This window comes from Meriones unguiculatus, chromosome 3, assembly GCF_030254825.1.
Source record: "Meriones unguiculatus strain TT.TT164.6M chromosome 3, Bangor_MerUng_6.1, whole genome shotgun sequence".
Classification (NCBI taxonomy): domain Eukaryota; kingdom Metazoa; phylum Chordata; class Mammalia; order Rodentia; family Muridae; genus Meriones; species Meriones unguiculatus.
In genome coordinates, this window is record NC_083351.1 from 28,413,036 (window position 1) to 28,433,752 (window position 20,717).

At 43.9% G+C, this 20,717-nt stretch overlaps 2 protein-coding genes and 1 pseudogene across 2 annotated transcripts in view; all 3 read left to right on the forward strand.

The window, feature by feature from the left end:
• Positions 1-1,150: 1,150 nt before the first annotated feature.
• On the forward strand, positions 1,151-6,494 carry LOC132653013 (large ribosomal subunit protein eL29-like; annotated as a pseudogene).
• A 789-nt stretch (positions 6,495-7,283) lies between these two features.
• Positions 7,284-11,523, forward strand: Tmco2 (transmembrane and coiled-coil domains 2). Its single transcript, XM_021639463.2, has 2 exons — positions 7,284-7,755; positions 11,126-11,523. The coding sequence occupies exons 1-2, from the start codon at positions 7,513-7,515 to the stop codon at positions 11,441-11,443; spliced, it is 561 nt and encodes a 186-aa protein (XP_021495138.1). The 5' UTR covers positions 7,284-7,512; the 3' UTR covers positions 11,444-11,523.
• Positions 11,524-18,783: 7,260 nt separating this feature from the next.
• Positions 18,784-20,717, forward strand: part of Zmpste24 (zinc metallopeptidase STE24) — a 38,522-nt gene continuing 36,588 nt past the window's right edge. Inside the window, exon 1 of the mRNA XM_021639489.2 lies at positions 18,784-19,083. Coding sequence (XP_021495164.1) covers positions 18,961-19,083 — 123 coding nt within the window. The 5' untranslated portion in view covers positions 18,784-18,960. The remainder of the gene's footprint in view (positions 19,084-20,717) is intronic.

Genomic DNA, 20,717 nt, shown 5'->3' on the forward strand with positions numbered 1-20,717 from the left:
TCCAGGGCTCAAGACTGGAGAGATGGCTCAAGAGTAAGAGCAATGACGGTTCTACCAAAAAGACCTGGGTTCAATTCCCAATACAACATGGCAGCTCACACGTGTCTGTAACTGTCAGGGCCAGGGGAATTTTTTTTTTTTTTAAAGAGAATTCCAGGGCCTTGTAGCAAGATCCTGCCTCATAAAACAGCAGCAACAAAAATCTTCATATTAAAAATGTTTAGCCCAGGAGAGAGAGTTGCTGATTTGCCTAAAACAATTAGCCATAACTATCCAAAACACCCCAGAGTGGATCTAAACCCTATGTTTCAGAACCCATTTGACAAGTATAAAGCAAAGGGTTTGACCCAGCTAAGATGTCAAGTTGCAGTTGTCAGTGTTTGCTTCAGTTCGTCTTTTTGGGTAGCTTTTGTGTAAATTACACAAAATAAGGTGGCTCCTTTTATTTTATTTTATTGTTGATTTGAAACAAGACCTTGCTATGAAGCCAGGGTGGCCTTGAATTTGACATCCTCCAGCCTTAGCCTCTGAAGTGCCAGGATTGCAGTCATGTGCCATCACTCTTAGCTAGCGTGTGTGTGTGTGTGTGTGTGTTAATGGTTTCATGTACCCCAGACTGGCCTCTAACTCCCTAAATCCTTAAGTAGTTGAGAATGACTTTAAACCTCTAATCCTCTTCCATATCCTAAATGTACTAGGATTGCAGATGCCTTTGGTGCCTTTGGGGGTGGGGGCCTTTTTTCCTTTCTCTTTTTGACAAGGTCTCTCTCACTGTGCAGCCTTGGCTAGCCTGGAACTTGCTATGTAGACCAGGCTGACCTAGAACTCAGATTCACTTGGCTCTGCCTCCCACGTGCTAAGATTAAGGCATGTGCCACCACACTCAGCCAAGCCAGTGCCTTTTAAAATGTAGATTCTACATACGAGAGAAAATGTGTTCATCAATTTGAATCTGGCATATTTCACTTCACGTGATAATCTCCAACTGAATCCACCGTGCTACAAAGCGTGTTTTCAAACTACACCATTGTGTGTATATCTGCATGTTATCTGTTTATCCACTGGTGGGCCTTTAGCTTGATTCCATAGTTTAGCTGTTGTGCAGTGTCGCGGTCAACATGCCTGAGCAAGTATCTCGAATATGTGTTGACTTTGGTTCGTTCTGGTATGCAGGTATGAATGCTACACTGGAGCCTTTGGTAGCCCTGTTTCTTTTTGCTTGTTTGTGTATATAATATTTTTAATTTCTTCTTTGAGAATTTGGCATGGGTATACACTGTATTTTGATCATAGCCACCCTCTACTCCCTTCTCTAACTTCCCCCAAATTCACCAACACATCCTTTTCGGGCTTCCATGATGTCTTTCCTCCCCCAGCCCCTTGTATCCCATTAAGTGCAGATAGTCCTGCCCTCATGCAGATGGCTGAGCAGATGCGGTTATCCACTGGAACGCAGGCACTCTACTAGTAACCGCATTTGGCTTGATAAACGGCAAAGAGAGGTTCCAGAAACACCTGGAATACACAGTGAAATGTGCTTATAAGATGTTAAGAGTGTGTGGGTCTGTGAATGTTGAACGTTCGGGACCCGGTGAAGTGCTGTTACTTCCCTTGTTTGACAAAGAACCGGAGATAGAGAGATGGCTCAGCAGTTAAGGACCCTGAATGAGGGGCTAGGGAGATGGCTCAGAGGTTGAAGGTACTAGATGTTCTTCTAAAGGACCAGGGTTCAATTACCAGCACCCACATGACCGTTCTCGCCCTCCTGTAACTCCAGTTCCAGGGGATCTAACACCCTCACAGAGACATATGCAGACAAAATACCAATGCACATAAAATAAAAATAAGCATTGAAGACAATTAAACAGAAAAACAAAAACCCTGAATGATCTTGCAAAGGACCTGAACTGAGTTCCCAGCACCCACATGATAGTTCACAGCTGCCTGTACCTCCAGTTCCAGGGCATCTGACACCCTCTTCTTTCCTCTGTGGGCTCCTGCAGACATGTGGCACACATAACTCATGCAGGCAAATATACACAAATATTATTTAAAAGATGAAATTCTTGCCTAGCTGACAGTGAGCTCAGCTCCTGATCTCACTGGAAGGCCAGGAGAATGCATTCAACAGTCATTCAAATGACAGAATGATGGCTGGAAAGTGGTAGGTGGTGGTGGAAGTGCCCGAGATCCCACTTCTCTGCAAGTCAGCCGAGAGTAGTGCTGCTGACATGAGTAGCAGGAAGAAGCTGAGGGTGTGGGAGTGGCCAGGTTCTGCAGCTCCAGCTCCAGCTGTCACTCCAGTGTTGACATGTTCTGCCGTGAGGACAGAGACGGGAAACTATTGTGTGCTGTTTGTGTGGGTAACAGAAATCACAAAGTAAGTCGGCAGTGCCCCTTTCCAGCCTGCGCCTCTAAGTGGGCTTCGGTGCTTCTTGGCAAAGTTCTCCTCTATACCCTCTCTGTGTCGCTGCGTGCCTGGCTGTTCTAGATCTAGCCTACTTTACGAAGCCCGCCTGGTCTAAGCCTAGGAATGATGGATTGTGTTTGTGGTTCTGAGTCCCTTCACAGTAGCTAAGCGGGAGAAGCAGAAGTTTAAACTTTATCATCGGAGCTGAGGGTATAGCTCAGGGGTAGAGTTCTTGCCAAGCAATCTCAAGCCTGGGGTTCAATCCTCAGTCTATAGCAAAAGGTGGATGAGGTCTGTCTCCACAGAGAGCAAAAATCTCACCAGGTCATTAACAAAAGCCACTCCCAGCCTTCTAGGGGGAAAATAGGTATTTTATCCTCTCCATTGAGAAAGAGGCCTCTGTGTGTTAACATTTCCTGGTTTTACTTAATGCTTCTCTGTGAGTGCTAGGGCCTCTGGGTGTCCCCCCCCCAACAACTCCTCCCTTTGGATTTTTTTTAAAAAACCCTTTAAAAATATGTTTATTCTTATGTATACGAATGATCTGTCTTCTCGCATACCAGAAGAGGGCATCAGATCCTATCACAGATGGTTATGAGCCACGGTGTGGTTGCTTGGAATTGAACTCAGGACCTCTGGAATAGCAGCTAGTGTTCTTAACCGCTGAGTTATTTCTCCAACCCTCTATTTAAAAAAGAAAAAGAAAGAGAGAGAGAGAGAAAGAGAGAGAAAGAAAGAAAGAGAGAAAGAAAGAGAGAAAGAAAGAAAAAAGAAAGAAAAGAAAAGAAAGAAAGGAGAAAGAAAAAAGGAAGGAAGAAAGAAAGAAAGAAAGAAAGAAAGAAAGAAAGAAAGAAAGAAAGAAAGGAAAGAAAGAAGGAAGGAAAGAAAAATAGTGTCCAAAGTTGAATTTATTATCTCTGTAGCTAGTGTAATTAATACAGGCAAGCATGAACTGTCAGAATAGCTAACAGAGGACTGAGAAAAGACAAAAGCCATCCTCAGTTCATCCATCTCTTAATTAATTTCTGCTAATATTTTTGCTGTGAGCAAAATGGATGTAGTCACCTGCTGTGCCTCGACAAGATTAGACGCATTCATTATTTGTTTATTATTTTTAAAGCAAGGAAACTGAGCTGCAGGAGTGCATAAAGCCTTTCTTCCACTTCTGTCTCGTTTCCATTTCTATCCTCAAACTACTCATATTCCATGCATTTCTGTTAACTCCATTCTTGAGAGTACTTCATTCCAAATGTTTTCTTCCACTATATTCTTCCGACACTTAGAATCCTTTTGCAACGTTCTTTTCCTCTCAAGTCAGGCTGCTTTCCATTCTCCGTGCATCTCTGTCCTTCATGTGCTGATTAATGCATGCATTTAACGAGGGTTCAGAGTTATCCATTATGACCGTAAGATTCTGATTCTTCTGGTCCAGCCAATAAACTATCATCCAAAATTAAATAATTGGCTGTCGGTTAAAATAGTCAAATAGCTGAGAAATACCCAATAAAAGCTGATTGATGAGATTGATGACAGTAAGTTTAGACGTTTGTGCTGTATAACCCAGGGTAGGTAAAATCTTTTTTGTGGAGCATGTGGAATTTGTGTGAAAACATGCTCTTTGTCCTTGCCAAGAGCCACCTACAAAAGTATAAAAGCAATCTCTATAGAATTTTAAGATGTAACTTTAGGCAATACCCATGGAGTATTTTTGTAGAATCTTAAAAAGGGGGTTGTTTTTTGAAGAGCCCGAGTAACATGATAATGTGACCTGTCAGTTATTAACAGTGTGGAACAAAGAATTTATCTGCATTTTATTTAGTGGAAAAAAATATTTTTGTAGGCCCTTTATCACCCTTTATCAGGAAGAGATTGTTTCTATGAGCTACCGCCTTAGCAACCACATTATTTAATAAGCTAATAACTTGCTCTGTTTCAGATGTTACATTTTTCTAGAATTTCACCGGGAGTTTCCAGAAAGCAACTTAAAGAGCAGAGCTAAATCTTCAGTAGTGATGAACAGACAAGAGCATACCCAAAGGCTGGTCTTGGTGACCCATGCCTTTAGACCCAGCATTCAGGAGGCAGAGGCAGGTGAATCATGTGAGTTCAGGGCCAGCCTGGTCTACAAAGTGAGTTTCAGGATAACCAGGGCTGCTACACAGAGAAAAAAAAAAAGGTGGGGAGGCAGGTACTCAATCATATAGTTCAAAATTATGAATTTTTCTCTTTTAGTTTATTTACTATGAAAATGAAGCATTGATTTAAAGCATTAATTAGGCAACCAAGAGAAGAGAACATCCTTCATTTAATGAATGACTAATACTCTCTGGAAACCGAAACATCATTGGCTTAGTGCTTTATGCCCTGGTTGTGATTGTTTCTGTATTAAATCAGACTTGGCTTTCTCTTCCGGTCCCAGACGCTGCAGGAGCCGCCGGTTACTGTGCAGACATGGCCAAGTCCAAGAACCACAACACACACAACCAGTCCCACAAATGGCACAGAAATGGCATCAAGAAAGCCCAGTCACAAAGATATGAATCTCTTAAGGGGGTGGACCCCAAGTTCCTGAGGAACATGCGCCTTGCCAAGAAGCACAAGAAACGCCTGAAGAAGACGCAGGCAAACAACGCAAAGCAGTGAGTGCGCGAGCAGAAGCCATCAAGATCTTTGTGGAGCCTGTGGCCGTTAAGCCCAAGATGCTGAAGGGCCACCGCCGCAAACTCAGCCTTCTGGCTTTCATCGCTCACCCCAAGCTTAGGAAGCGGATTCGAAGCTACACGGCAAAGGGTCATAGGCTCTGCCGACCAAAGCCCAAGGTTCAAACCAAGGCAGAGGCCGCAGCTCCAGCTAAGGCCCAGGCTTCCCCCCCCCCCAAGCTTAGGCTCCCAAAAGTGCCCAGGCCCCTGTGGATGCCCCATAGGAAAGGCTTCTGCCAATGTGAAGACAGACGGACTGGTATGACACACCCACCTACATACTATTTACAGATGACCAGTGTCCTATGCTGTTTATATGAACAAATCCGAGGCAAGATCTGTTAAGAAGAAAAGAGAAGAGAGAGAGAGAGAGAGAGAGAGAGAGAGAGAGAGAGAGAGAGAGAGAGAAAGAAAGAAAGAAAGAAAGAGAAAGAAAGAAAGAAAGAAAAGAAAGAAAAAGGAGAGGAGAAGAAGTTAGACTTGTTTTGATTTTTTTTTTTTTTCTCTTAGGAAGGGACCATTTATACTGAATTTATCCCCGCTATCAGGGAAAACCAGAAAAACATTTAAACAAAAATCAAGCAAACAAATGTGTAAGGCTTTTCTGTGAGTACAAGGACTTCCGTGTCCCCAACAAAAGTCTTTTTAAATCTTAACTCCAGATTCCTCTCTGTCTTAATGGACTTGGGCTTTCTCAACTGCTGCCCTGTGCGGAAGTACTGGCAAGGTTCTGTATGGACACTAAAAGGTACTCATGTGGCTATTTAAGTTTAAATAAAAACTGGAATGTAAACACCAGTTCTCCTGCAACTGTCTTCATATTTTGTTGTGTTGAGGCTGGGGCTCATGGAGCCTTGTCTGGCCTTGTAATCTTTACATATCCAAGGATGGCTTTGAATTCCATATCATCCAACTTCCACCTCCTTTAGCATTGGGATTATATGAGGCCTAGTTTTTTATTTTGTTTTGTTTTGTTTGTTTGTTTTGGTTTTGTTTTGTTTTGGTTTGGTTTTCCAACTTGACACAAGCTAGGGTCATTGCAGTAGAAGAAATCTCAACCGAGAAAATAATTCCATCGGGTTGACCCGTAGGTAAGTCTGGGGACATTTTCTTGACTGATGATTGTGTTGGGTTTCAGACCCAGGACAAGTGGCTGAGGTGCATATTTAACATACCAAAGTGCACCTGGCCTCTGGGTTCTCCTGGCATCCCTCAGTCCCTGCCTGTTATAGGGCATGGCTGGCATCTCCTGCCCTCTGTGCTGAACTTTCCAGCCCAGGGTCTGGGCTTCCTCTCCTGTAGAGGCTCTTCACTACATAGTCCAGACTCTCTCTCTCTCTCTCTCTCTGCATGTGCTCTTTGTATTTCCCTCTCTCTGTCCTCTGCATGGCAGCTTCCCTGGCCTCATTCCATGGACCCTCTGAGAGCTACCCCCAATAAACCTGTCTTTGTACTTTAATTTGACTTGAATTGGCTCATTTTGTCAGCGGAGATAACCTGTCAGATTGGTGTGGAAGAAAGGGCCCAGCTTGCTGTGAGAAATGCCACCCTTGGCAAGTGGTCCTGGACCATGGAAGACAACAGCCTGAGGGGCGGAGACATAGATAGCTCAGCGCTTAAGAACCTACTTGTCTGAAGGATTCGTGGTGGCTTGTGTGACTGTAACGCCAGTCCCAGGGGATCCAATACTCTCTTCTGCCTGTGCAGATACATGGTACACAAACACACATGCCGGCAAAATACCCATATACATTAAATTTAAAACAAACAAACAAACAAACAAACAAAACAGTCTGAGCAAGCCCTGAGGAGGGACCTAGGAAGCAGCATTCCTTCATGGCCTCTGCTTCAGTTCCAAGTTCCTGACCTGACTGGCCTGATCCTGGACTATAATCTACCAGGTGAAAGAACCCTTTCCACCACCAGTTGCTTCTGATCATGTTTATCACAGCAATGGGAGCCCAACTAGATCGGCTACCATGGCCTGATTTTGTGGCGCTTAGGGTCAAACCTTGGGCTCGGTGTGGAGTGGCCAAGAACACTACCTAGTGAGATGCATTCCTGGCCCCAGCGGTCCCCACTTAGAGTGATACTGGCTGGTAAATCAGACAAGGCTGACACACAGCGTTTCCATCACTGTGAAGGTGCCATGACGGGAGACTGCCCTGCCACAACCAAGGCTGGCCAGAGACCAGAGGAAACAACCTGAAGGAACTGAAAAACCCAGACCGGTGCCTGCTTGCTCTTGAGTGAGACAGATCACGGGCGAGTGGGAGGACAGTGACATCACAAAGCACAGCTCACAATGGCTCCAGAACACCTGAATCACCTGGCCACTTTTCCCCAATTTATGTCGATTCCTGAAGACTCTACACATGTAGTTCCTGGAGCTGCTGTTTTAAAATGCCAACATTTCCAACTGCAACCTCTTCCTGGGACAACCTCTTAAGTGCCCTTGCTCGCAGCTCAATATGGAATTGGTTACAAGCAACATTTGTGGGAGAGACTGCTGTGCCCCAGCCAACCAATTTGGGGCTACTGGATAACCTCGCGCCAGCTGTGCAAGTCATCCTGGGGATTTCCTTTCTGATTTTGTTGGCCATTGGATTGTTTGCCCTATGGAAACGAAGTGTTCGGTCCATTCAGGTTGTATTCTTTTTTGTTTGTCTGTTTGTTTGCTTGCTTGCTTGCTTTTTGAAGACCAGGTTTCTCTGTGTAGCCTTGGCTGTCCTGGACTCACTTTGCAGACCAGGCCTCGCCTCGAACTCACAGAGATCTGCCTGCCTCTGCCTCCCAGGTGTGCACCACACCTGGCTTCAGGTTGTGTTCTTGTAGAGAAGTTTAAGTCTTTTGAGGGGGTGTTTGTTGGGGTTTTTGTTGTTCTGAGACAGGGTGGTAGCTTAGGCTGGCCTTGAACTCATTGTAAAACGAGTCTGACTTCAAATTTGTGATCGTCCTGCTTCGTTAAGCCGGCACTCCAAACTCTCACTCCTGAGACAGCAACACACACCTCCATTCCTGACTCAACAGTCAGTTTTGTTTATTTCACTTCCATATTGCTGCTACCCAGGTTTAAAAAGTTCATGTAAGGGGGCTGGAGAGATGGCTCAGTGGTTAAGAGCACTGTCTGCTCTTCCAAAGGACCCGGGTTCAATTCCCAGCACCCACATGGCAGCTCACAACTGTTTGTAACTCCAATGCTAAGGGATTTGAAATCCTCACATCAATGCACATAAAATAAAAAATAAATTAAAAAAATAATTTAAAAAAAAGTCCATGTAAGGAATGGGGGAAGTGAGCCATTGTCCACCTCTTGAGTTGGTTGAAACTACGCTGTCCTTGAAAACCTCCACCACTTGAGAAAGTCATCTGAGCCCAAATTTAACTGACCACTTGTCTCTGAGAGCCTACCATGTTCATAGGATGGGCAGTGTAGGACAGCCAGGTTCTTGCGTGTGTGTGTGTGTGGTGTGGTTTTTATTCTTATTGCCACTGATTTTAATTTTTCTGCTGTTTCTCTTTAACTGATAGAGAATTGTGTGAGCTAAATCACCCATTGCTTTCATTATTGTGTTTTAACATGCTAAGTCCCCAGAAACAAATAGGGGATCTTTTAGGGGAATAGAAATTTAACATGCTGGCATCCTAAGAAACATTTGGAGTTTGCATGATTCTGTTTAACCCTCAATAATAATAATAATAATAATAATAATAATAATAATAATAATAGCTCGTTTATAACACGGTCCTCGGTGTTATGGGAAATCTTAATAATTCCATGAAATGGAGTTTTTTTTTTTTTTCACGTAGGAAATAAGGAAAGGGAGGTGCAATGGAAATTTAAAGAGACAGACTTTAAAGAGGGCTTTTGTTTCATTTTCTCAGGAAGGATTCCTGTAGCTTGGGCTGACCTCAGCTTCACTAACTAGTTAACCTTGGACTTTCCTTGTCTTCCTCATTTCACCTACCAAATGTTGGGATCACAGACAGTCCTGAGGGCTTTCTTAAAGGTTTGATGAGTATACAGAGGCACTCTTACTAGAGCATTTTATAGCTTTCCCTTCTTTTCCATTTAGGAATCATGACTGAACACACTTTCAAGTTTAACTTCAGGAAGCCCTACGTAACGGGCAGAACAGGGGTTATCATGCCCACTTTGGAAGTGGGATAACCTGATTCCTGCCAAAGGTCGTATTGTTTTGTTAAAGCTGGAAAGGCTGGAGTTTGAACCTAATTTTTAGAGTTTGTTCAAAAGTTTGTTCAAGTTTTTGTTCAAAAGCTCATATAATAGAATCCAACAAATAAACTCAATACAAGATTTTTGTGGGTGTGTGTGCACACACATATAAACAGGTTTCAGTTATATAATAAAAGTGTAAGGTAAAAACACAAACTTTCCAGTTTAGCGCTGAGAGATGACTTGATACTTGGACACTTTAGGCAAAAACATGACAACAGGAGTCAGGTGTGGTGATGCATGACTGTAATTCCATCCTTTGGAAGGTGGGGGTAGGATGATTGGACATTCAAGGTCATCCTTGGCTACAGAAGCACGTTGGAGGATTGCCCTAGAATACCCATCGAGAACCCATCTCTAAAAGAAAAGAGGAAAAAATGGGGAGAAAGGTACACAAACAAAAAGAAGTTAAAAAGCAGAGTAAGAGTGTGGGTTCAGGGGTCAGACTGCTTGGTATACATTTTGGTGAACTATCTACTCTGAACTGAAATCACTCATTTGACCTCTACTCCAGTTTTTCCTCATCTGTAAAATGGGCATGCTATTAAGTGCTGCCTTATAGGGTTATTTCGAGGCTTAATGTGTATTAAGCTTAGCCTGTGTTCATTCAATAAGCAGTGTAGATTTCTATAAGGGAAAAAAGTCATGGTTTTATGCTTATCCTACCAGAAATTTGTTGTGCCATATTAAGGCAATTTTTCCATGACCAGTGTCTTAGTCGGGGTTGCTCTTGCCGTGATGAAACACCATAAGCGAAGCAACTCGGGAGGAAAGGGTTCATTTGGCTTACGCTTCCTGTCAGGACTAGGAACTCAGGGAGGACAGAATCCTGGAGGCAGGAGCTGGTGCAGAAGTCGTGGAGGGGGGCTGCTTACAGGCTTGCTCCCCAAGACTTGCTCAGCCTGCTTTCTTGCAGAACCCAGGATCGCCAGCCCAGGGATGGCCCCACCCACCACAGGTCAGGGCCCTCCCCCATTGATCAGCAACTAAGAAAATGACCTACGAGCTCTTTTCTGGAGACATTTTCTCAATCAAGATTCCCTCCTCTCACGTGACTTTAGCCTGTGTCAAGTTGACATAAAACTATCTAGCACAACCAGGGAATCTGCTTTCTAGACCTCGATTCCTGGATGCCAGTCTTGGCTGTACAAGTTTCAGTCTGTGGCTTTGAACATTCACAGTCCACACGGGATGGTGTGCCTGCACAGATGGGTTTTCCTACATGAGTAGCTGGTGAGCTGACAAGCTAACGTCTGGCACAGAACCCACCACATGGGAACAGACTTTGAGCAAATGGAATTGAATATGACTGTTTTTATTAAATACAAATTAAATCCCTGACCTGTCTACCAGTCCAGTTTGTAAGTGATAATGATCCAAAGATTAAAGGTAGGAAGGCTGGAGAGATGGCTCGGCAAAAGTTAAGATCGCTGGCTACTCTCCCGGAGAAACCCAGCTTTGATTCCTAGCTTTGAACCTTCATGGCAGCCCACAACCATCTGCAACTCCAGTTCCAGGAGATCCAAACCCCTCGTCTGACCTTCATGGGCACCAGCGGGGCATGTTTATTTACATACATGCAAGGAAAACACTCATACACTTAAAATTATATCTTTAAAACAATTTAAAGAAGGTGAGAAAATGTTCTGTTAACGGGAAAGCTCAGCTTGGGAATGCAGGACTGTGGTTACTAGGAGATAGTCATTCTGTTTTGTCTCTGTAGCTAACTGTGACATTTCACCTGCATGACCGAGTAACACTCCTCTTATTTCCTTTTAGAAAATAGTGGTGTTTGTAATTACGCTCTACCAGCTTTACAAGAAGGGCTCAGACTTTTTTCAGGCTTTGCTAGCCAACCCAGAAGGAAATGGTCGCCAGCTTCCAGACGGTAGTAATGTCTTTCTGTCTATGGGTCTGCAAGAGAAAATTTTGAAAAAGCTTCAGATGGTGGAAAACAAAGTGAGAGACCTGGAGGGGATGATTGTTGCCCAGAAACCTGTGGTGAAGCGAGACTGCTCCTCTGAGCCGTACTGCAGCTGCTCCGACTGCCAGAGCCCCTTGCCCACGTCAGGGTTTACTTCCACATCGGAAATGTGACGGACTCCAATCTTTTCCAGAAAAGCACTGCTTCCCTCACATGGGCAGTGGTGTATCAATAAAATAGAGAACTATATTGATCTTATCCTGCAAAGATCTGGTTCCCTCTTCAGCTGGGCCCAGTGACTACTTTGTGTGCGGCCGGGTAACGTTGGGTAATGATAGTTGGAAATGTCTCCAAGGATGGGGACTGTGGCCTGGTGGTAAGTCGTTGGCCTGGGACACACAGGTACGGTGCTGATTCAGCAGGCCGGGGATCCTAGGGATAATGCAAGATAACCAGATTGGAGTGGGTAATCAGGGCTGTGACTTTGAGGTCCATGCTGAAGACGCTGGAGATGATGTAACATAAGCCAGTCACAGAGGGCCATGTTTTGTGAATAGGCTGTCCCATGCTGTTCTTGACGTAAGAAAAGTATGCAGTCAGAGACCACTGAATTACACAAAGGTGAGCAAAAGTGAGAGTATGCATAAAAGGGGACCAGGGTGGGGTTTTTTGTTGTTGTTGTTGTTTGTTTGTTTTTGTTTTGTTTTAGGCAAGATTTCATTAGGTACCCAGCAGAACCTGGCCTGTGTGTTGTTGGGGGTGGGGGTGGAGGGTGAGTGGGGCTGGGGGGGATTGTTGCCTGGGTGTCTGTATGCTGCTTGCTTTCCTGGTTTCCATGGAAGCCAGAAGTTATTGGTAACAGGTAACAGTTTTATAACACAATGACCATCTCTGGCCCTTAATCCTTTCTGCTCCCTCTTCTTCAATTCTCCCAGAACCTCAGGGGCAAGGTGGTGATTGGCTATGTACCATTTAGAACCGGTAGCTGTAAGTTCCCACGTAGGCACTAGAAATCAAACTCCAGGCCTCTGCAAGAGCAACAAGTGCTCTTGAATCCTGAGTCATCTCTCCATCCCCAAGTATGCTCTTATTTTTATAAACTATGGTTTGCCCAAACATATCCATCTCACTAAGACATTGATGAGAGAATTTTGCCATTTATGTTTACATATTATCTAAATGTACAAATTGTTTTTATTTTGATTTTTGTTTGTGTTGTGTTGTGACAGGGTTTGTCAGAATTTATAATTGTATATTTCTACTTTTATTATTTATAGTAATATACATAATAATTTTAATGATATTTCAGAAGAATTCTTTCAGACCTTCTAGTTACAGGGATTTTTTTTTTTTTAAGATAAGGTCTTTGCTGTGTAGCCGAGGCTGGCCTCAAACTTGCTGTCCTCCCGTCTCTGATATTCAAGTGCTTGGAACTACAGATGCAAGGCTAACCTGGTCTACATAGCAAGTTCCAGGTCAGTTGGGGTTATGAGTAACACCCCATCTCAAAAAAAATTAAATATTCTTTACTTTACAATGTACATTTTGTTGCACACAGAATTTAAAAATGTCAAAATTTGCTGGCGGGCAGTGGTGGTGTATGCCTTTAGTACTAGTGCTTGGGAGGAAAGGGAAGGTGGATCTCTGTGAATTGGAGACCAGCTGGAGCTACTGAGTGAGTTTCAGGACAGCCAGGGCTACACACACACACACACAAAATCCTGTCACAACAAAACACAAACAAAAAGATTTAAAATATCAAAATATGTTTGACCACTCTAGGGAAGTAGAATGTGTTGATACAAATGGTAATGGTGATAAGAACAGTATTGAGGCCCTGATCCCTGTTTCTCTCAACCTTGGTCAGAAAAGCTTTTTTGTTCCCCACCCCAGGGCAGGGTTTCTCTGTGTAGCCTTGGCTATCTTGGAATTCACTCTGTAGACCAGGCTGGCCTTGAACTCATAGAGATCTACCTGCCTTTGCCTCCCTGATTGCTCCTGAGTGCTGGGATTAGTGTTTGCCACCAATGCCTGGCTTGCTTTTTTTTTTTTTTTTTTTTTGATCCATATTTCACGTATATTAGTGCTCTGTTTGCATGTACATCTGCATGCCAGAAGAGGGCATTCAGTCCCATTATAGATGGTTGTGAGTTACCATGTGGTTGCTGGGAATTGAACTCAAAAACGTTTAACTGCTGAGCCATCTCTCCAGCTCCAGATGGTCAAAGTACTAAGAATAAGTGACTATGAGTGCTTAGCCCTAAATGGTACATAACTGTCACCACCTTGCCCCTGAGGTTCTGGGAGCACTGAACAAGAGGGAGCGGAAAGGATTAAGGGTCAGAGATGGCCAGCATGTTATAAAATGCTTCCTTTGGGACATGCCCATTGCACTCATAAACTCACAGTGGCTGCAACAATTGGTACAAGATCAATACAGTCAAAATTCTAGTATGGATAAGGGCTCACCAGGCCTCAAGAACTCCCAGCTAAGGAGTTCTTGGCACTGAATGGATGCTGGGTCATTTTTCTCTGGAGGCATGGCTACTGGTGGGTTGCCCATGTTCACACACCCACGCGCATGCAAGCAGCACTAATTGGACTTGGTCAGTTTCACAAAGAAGAGGAGTCAGACTTAGTGACATGTGCCACTAATCCCAGCACTCTGGAGGCAGAGGCCCATGGTTCTCTCTGAGTTCAAGGCCCACCAAAGCTACCCGTGTCTCATTATGTACTCTGGCTGTCCTGGAATTTATTATGTAGACCAGGCTAACTTCAAAGTCATAGAGATCTTCCTGCCTCTGCTTCCCAAGGTTGGGAACAAAGGTGTGTGCGTGCATATATATGTAATTTTTGCTTTTCCAGACAACGTGTCTCTATGCAGCCCTGGCTGTTTTGTAGCCTTGGTTGTCCTGGAACTCAGTATGTAGACCAGGATGTCCTCCAAGCCATAGAGATCCTCCTGTCTTGTCTCCCAAGTGCTGAGATTAAAAGTCTGAGCCATCATGCCCAGCCCTGTATACACATTTTTAAAAAGCTAGACATGGGGGCTGAGAGCAAAAGTATTTGGAAATATGAAGATGGGAACAAACTGTTTCCTTCTTCCTCTTTAATAAGCAAACTGTTAAAAAAGAAAATAATCTTGAAATTGATGTAGGGCTGGGAACAAACTGTTTTCTCCTTCCTCTTCACAATTTTGTTTGTTTGAGGCAGGTTTCTCTGTGTAATAGGGTTTCTCTGTGTAACTTTGGCTGTCCTGGACTCACTCTCTTGAATTCACAGAGATCGCCTGCTTCTTGAGTGCTGGGATTAGAGTCATGTGCTGCCACACCCAGCCTCCTCCTCTCTCTTTTTAAATATATTAAAGAGAACAATCCTGAAAGCGATCTAGGAGCATTTTCTAATGACAAAGGTGGTTATTTGTTATGACTTAGATATGAAATATTTCCAATTGGCCCGTGTGTTTCACCTTCAGATGATGTACTGTGTTTAGCAGATTGTGGGCCTTTACTAGAAGAAGTTAGATTGCTAGGGCCTTGTTATCTCTCAGCTCTTTTTCTGCCTGAGTCTTTTATTTCCTGGTCCACTGAAGTGTGAGCAAGCAGCCTCAAGCTCCTGCTACTGTAGAGATGGCTGTTGGGGTAATCTACCTGCGCACATACTGTATCCACTAGCTGTGAAGGTGTGTCCCTATCCCCTCATTTGTTAATTGCTGTGCCTGTAGGGCCAGGTGCTAGCAGGATATATGGCATTGTCATTTCTATAGCCCACATAAGTTTTGTCCACGTACGTGTTTGTTGCTTCCTTGCGTGCTCAAAAAGATGATTATCTGAAATTATCCTGTTAAAAGAAAATGGTGGGGGAGGTCACGTAGCCCTCAATCTGGCCAACAGACAACACTAAGAGATGGACGGGGCATAGTCCTACTGCTGATTGGTTCAGAGTGAGAAAGCTGTGGAACCTTTCTCACTATGCTAATAGCTTTTTGTGTGATTTTTAAAATTTTATTTATTTTTTGTATTTTTTTTTGAGACAGGGTTTCTCTGTATCGCTCTGGCTGTCCTGGAACTCGATCTGTAGACCAGGCTGGCCTTGAACTCACAGAGATCCACCTGCTTCTACCTTCCAAGTGTTGGGACTAAAGGTGTGTGCCATCACATCTGGCCTGAAATTTTTGTTTTGTTTTGTTTTTTGAGACAGGGTTTCTCTGTGTACTTCCTGAATGTCCGGGAACTCTCTCTGTAGACCAGGCTGGCCTTGAATTCACAGAGATCTGCCTGCCTTTGCCTCCCGAGCACTACCATCACCCAGCTGGGATAAAGAGCTGGCAGCTGGAGCTGGGGCAAAGGGAAGGAAGCAGAACAAGAGCAGAACAGGGAAGTTGGGTGGAGTTGAGACGGGTGGCTGTCAAGATGGGTGGCTGAGGGACTGCCGCAGAAACAGGTTAACAGCCTTGTAGTACACAGATGTCTCAGTGTCTCTGAGTGGGGACACCCCAAAAGCACCAGCAGTAACCAGCTACATCAGATTCTGGAAGAGATCCTCACATTGATGCTTTCTGATACTTTGTCAAAGTAACTAATACAGAAAATCAATACCACGAAGTACAATCTTTGTTGTGATAAACCCGACTGACTATTGGTTCATAAGACTCTCTAACTGGTTAATGGGGGGAATGTGGAAGGGTTTCAAGCTGTGTGCTAGAGGGAGAGCATGTGCTAGAAGGGTTCTGTGAGCTTTGGAAGGACTTAATGGCTGTTTTGATGGGAGTTCGGAAGATCAGACAGTTAATGCAAACGTGGTCAGTGGTGGCCACCCTCCTGAAGTTTCTGAGGGGAATAAGAACTCTGTTGGTAACTGGACAAACATACTTGTATTTCATTATATTGCAGGGACTCTATATTATATGCTGCTAATGGCTTATACGTTAGCAGTCAATCTAGGATGTTCAAGAGGAGCACAAGATTCAGCGACATTGGTATATGTGAGCCCTCATCTGCTACACAGAGGATGGAGATGATGAAGAGAAAAGCACCACCAGGATGGATCTCAGAGACAGAATAGGCCACCTGACGAAAGGAGCCAGACTGACTGAAATGACTGAGTGCTTGTTTTCCTCCCACTTATAATCTGCTGGCTAAAACTGAGGTTGTTTGTTGGTGGGAGGAGGAGATGTTAGAGCTTGAACCATCGTCTTCTTGGGTTGCTGGCTTTCATCATAAAACACAGTTTAAAGATTCAGTTTCTGGTTTTTGCCTGTGTGTCACGTGGCATGGGAACTTACAAATAGGGGCTTTCCCATCAATTTGTGTTCCTGCATCTATATTTCATAATGCTAAACAGGGTTGGTTCACTTTCAATTCCTGTTTTGCTATAAGTGCTAAGAACTACCTTAATTAGATAAGAACAAGGTACTAGAGTAATAGCTCAGTGGTTAAGAACACCAGCTGCTCTTCCAGGGTTCAGTTCTTAGCATCCATATGGCAGCTCACTGTTTTGGTTCGAGAATAGCCACACAAACCACTCAGACTCTGGTCTCAGATATGGATGGTTTATTGAATATTGAAGGCAACACCCTAAGACTGGTCATGACCAGGGACACAGAAAGGAACTCGGGAGTCTAACTGTGACATTGCCTAGGTCTCAGAGCAGTTTTGTTTTTTTAAATAGAATGTAATGCAAAAGACATCAGGAGGGCAGTAACACATTTTGGTCAAACATACAAAGCAGTATTACATTTTTGGCTAACTAGATAAAGCATTATCAGCTAACCTTTAAGTTGATTGGTCCTAAGTGAGGTAAGTGAGGCAGTGCTTAGGGTCCTCTAGAGCACAGCCAAGGTGTGGCTAAGTGTGTTGATAAGAAAGGTGCAACCAGAGTGTTGCCAAGTGAATAGATAAGAATAGTTATAACACTATTGAATCATAGTAAATTATAAGGTCAGCTCGACTCTCTGGCAGGGTTTGTTAGTGTCAGCTGTGAATAACTGCTTCTAGGAAGCAGAGTTGAAAAATTTACAATTTTGACCTTAATTTCACCTTAGAAGCAAAATGGAAGCTGAAATGGCTGCAGTTATGTCTTAAAGCTGACTGAAGTATTTCAGGCTTCAACACTCACAACCCTCTTAAAGCTCCAGTCCAGGGGATACAGTGTCCTCTTCTGGCCTCCTCGGACACTGCACAAATGTGGTGTACAGACATACATGCAGGCAAATCATGTATACACACAAAATCAAATACTTCTGATTTTAAAATAGCAGTTTTTAGTAAGCCAAGGCTGCATAAAGAAACCCTGTCTCAAAAACAAATAGAGTTGACAGTACAGTCAGGCACCAATAATTTTGCTAAAAGCAAAAATCCCCCAAACAACTTTTGGTTGCAAAAAGATTTTGTGATCTTATTATATTGAAGTAATTCACTCTGTCAAGCGACTTATACTGATTGCTCTTGTGTGGATGAATTTAAGCACGGTTGTGAAGTTTTGAAGCCTCGTTAATCTCAACATCTTTCTTTTTTAAGATTTTATTTATTTTATGCATATTAGTGCTCTAAGAGGGCAGTAGAAGGTATAGATGGTTGTGAGCCACCATATGGGTGCTGGGAATTGAACTCAGGACCTGTGGAAGGGCAGCCGGTGCTCTTAACCGCTGAACCATCTCTCCAGCCCTAAGCTCAACATCTTTAGTTTAACAACTTCACCATGCTTTATATTTTCGTTGGAGCTACAGATTTAGCTTGATTCACTGTAAGTAATGAATTATACAACTTGGCAACATTAGTTTGTAAAAACCATTAAGTTGTATTTACTTTTGGTCAAGAAAGTCCAATTTCACTTTTCAAGTAAAAGCGTATTAACAGGAGTGGTTCGTGCGTGCGCGTGTGTCTGTGTGTATTGGCGTTTGAAACAAAGTCTTGCTGGGATTACAGGCAGTGGCCACCAGGCCCACCCCACCTGTTTGAGGTTAGAAAGCTCTCTCTCCATAGTTGCTTTGTCCCATGACACACAGGCCTCTTCTGATTACGCTCCCCGGATGAGATGAAAAGTGTAAATGAAAATCCTCATCACTGTTGTCATTTTCATCTCTTTCATATTCCCGAATTCAGAACTTCCCAAGACAGGCCAAACGACCACAACTGTAATGCCTTGTTTGGCTAGTTTTCCCAGGGATGCACCTCTAACCTTTTGAACCGCACTAAATAGGATAAGTTTAGAGCCTTTCTCATCCTTCCCGACTCCTTCTAGGTGACAGGGGGCCACCCTGTCAATTCCAGCTAAACCTTTCTCCCAGCCGGCCTCCCCAGGCGGGGTAAGCACAGCGGTCCACAGCTCTCTCTGGTGAACCCACCAAAGCAAAGGACCACGCGGACCCACACAGAAAGAAGGCCGGAATCTTTGAGTTGGAGCCCTGCGCGCAGAATCCGGAGGGAAGTTTCAGATACACCGCCTCTCAGTCTTCGGGCCGGAAGTGAGGAAGGTGGGGGCAAGTCTTATTCTAGCGGAAATAAGTAGGGCCTGAGGGAGCAAGGACAGGGAAGAGTGTTTCTGTGACACTGCTGGTAGCGCTGAGAGATTGAAGTCTGAAGAGACTCGGAAAGGACCCATATCGCTGTTACACCGCTGGCACTCCCTGAGGGACGCGTGTCGGTGTGGCACCGGTGCACGCTGAAGGAGCGGGTGGGACTGGGTGACCATGGGGATGTGGGCATCGGTGGACTCTGTGTGGGACTTCCCCGTGGAGAAGCGAATCTTCGGGGCTGTGTTGCTCTTTTCCTGGACTGTGTATCTTTGGGAGACCTTCCTAGCCCAGCGGCAGGTGAGCAGAGATGGGGCCCGAGCCCCTGAACAGCCCTAGGCCAGCCTGAGCCGCTACCCAAGCCCCGGGATGTTTGCCTGGTCACAGCACCATTCCGTGTTCCCTAACCTCCAGTGAGCTTCTTAACTTTTCCCAGTGGTGGCGGTGGCTCTTGAGGGGTTCTTGGGGCGGCAGGAAGTTGTCTGCAATGGTCTGCAATGTTGTAATGGGACCCAAGCCTGTTAGCGTCTAATGAAAGGAAAGGGCTGCTCCTCCGTCAAACTGGAGCCTGTCTGTGCCTGCCCTGGAGCATATTAAGGATCCTTGGGCCCAGGCGTGACTCTTTTTATCTTTGATATAAGCTTTCTAAATGGAGGTGCTAAAATTTTAGAAGAACATTTTCCCATGACATTGAGTTTAACCATGCTAAACCATGGGATTAGGAAACCACTTCTTTTTTTTCCGTGGCAATATTTTGCAACCATTCTAAAGGCTCGCATACCTTAAAAAAATCCTCATTAGTGCAAATGTTGTTTCGGGCCCCAAAATATGTATATGTGTGTTGTTTCATTAAAAATACCTCCTTTGGTTTTGTTTACTAGCGCAGTAGAAAAGCTAACAGTTCCTGGAGATAGCCATAATTCTAACACTTTGATTAGATGTTTGAATGTTTTAAGTAAGATAGACTTTGTAGCTGGTGGTTTTATTTCAGTCTCACTACTGGTTGGCTTTACTTATACTCTCCTGTGCTTTCCTTGGGAACCTTTCCCTTTAACTGCTGGACCTGTTTCTTGAGCATGGCAGTGTTTTTCTTATGCAGTTTTCTTTTAATTTACACTGTGTATGAGTTTATTTGGCCAGGCAAGCGCTCTTCCACTGAGCTATATCTCCGTTCCTTCATGAATCTCTTCACTGCAAGTTTTAATGAAAATCTTTTTTGTCTTTGTCAGGTTTATGCCTCAGTCTCCTCCTTTAGTATGCTCAAAGTGTTAAAATTACTATAGCGAGGTACTCAAAGCTTCATTAGTTAAGAATTGCGCAGCTACCCTTGCCTGAAGCACACATGTAGTATCAAATCAGCAGGGTGAGATATTGAACACTAACCCTAACCCTGACATAGTTTACTGAAAAGTTCCTTCTTTTCTTTTTTTTCTTCTTTGAGACAGGGTTTCTCTCTGTGTAGCCCTGGCTGTCCTGCAACTCAGTCTGTAGACTAGGCTGGACTTGAACTCACAGAAATTCACCTGCCTCAGCCTCCTGAGTGCTGGGATTAAAGGCGTGTGCCAGCACTGATTGGTGTAGTTGCACCTTTGTAGAGTTATTTCTTAATACCTTGAACTTTTACTGTCGTGGATGGTCTGGCCTCCTAGACCTTTTGGTATTTGTTCCCTGTGTTATGTTCTGCGAGCAGACATTTGTTACAAAAATTTGTTACAAAAATTTGATGCTTTTGTTACTCTCTAACTCTTACTTAATTTGACCTCTAGGACCAAATTCAATGATGGGAGGTTCATTATTCAACTATTAAATGTATCTGTTAATTTGTGTAGTGAGCGTGTTTGCTTCTCTTTTTTTCATGCATATTTCCTATACCATAAGGCGTGCATCATAGAATGAACAATTCCCTCATGACATTACAACTTTGGCTTGCACGG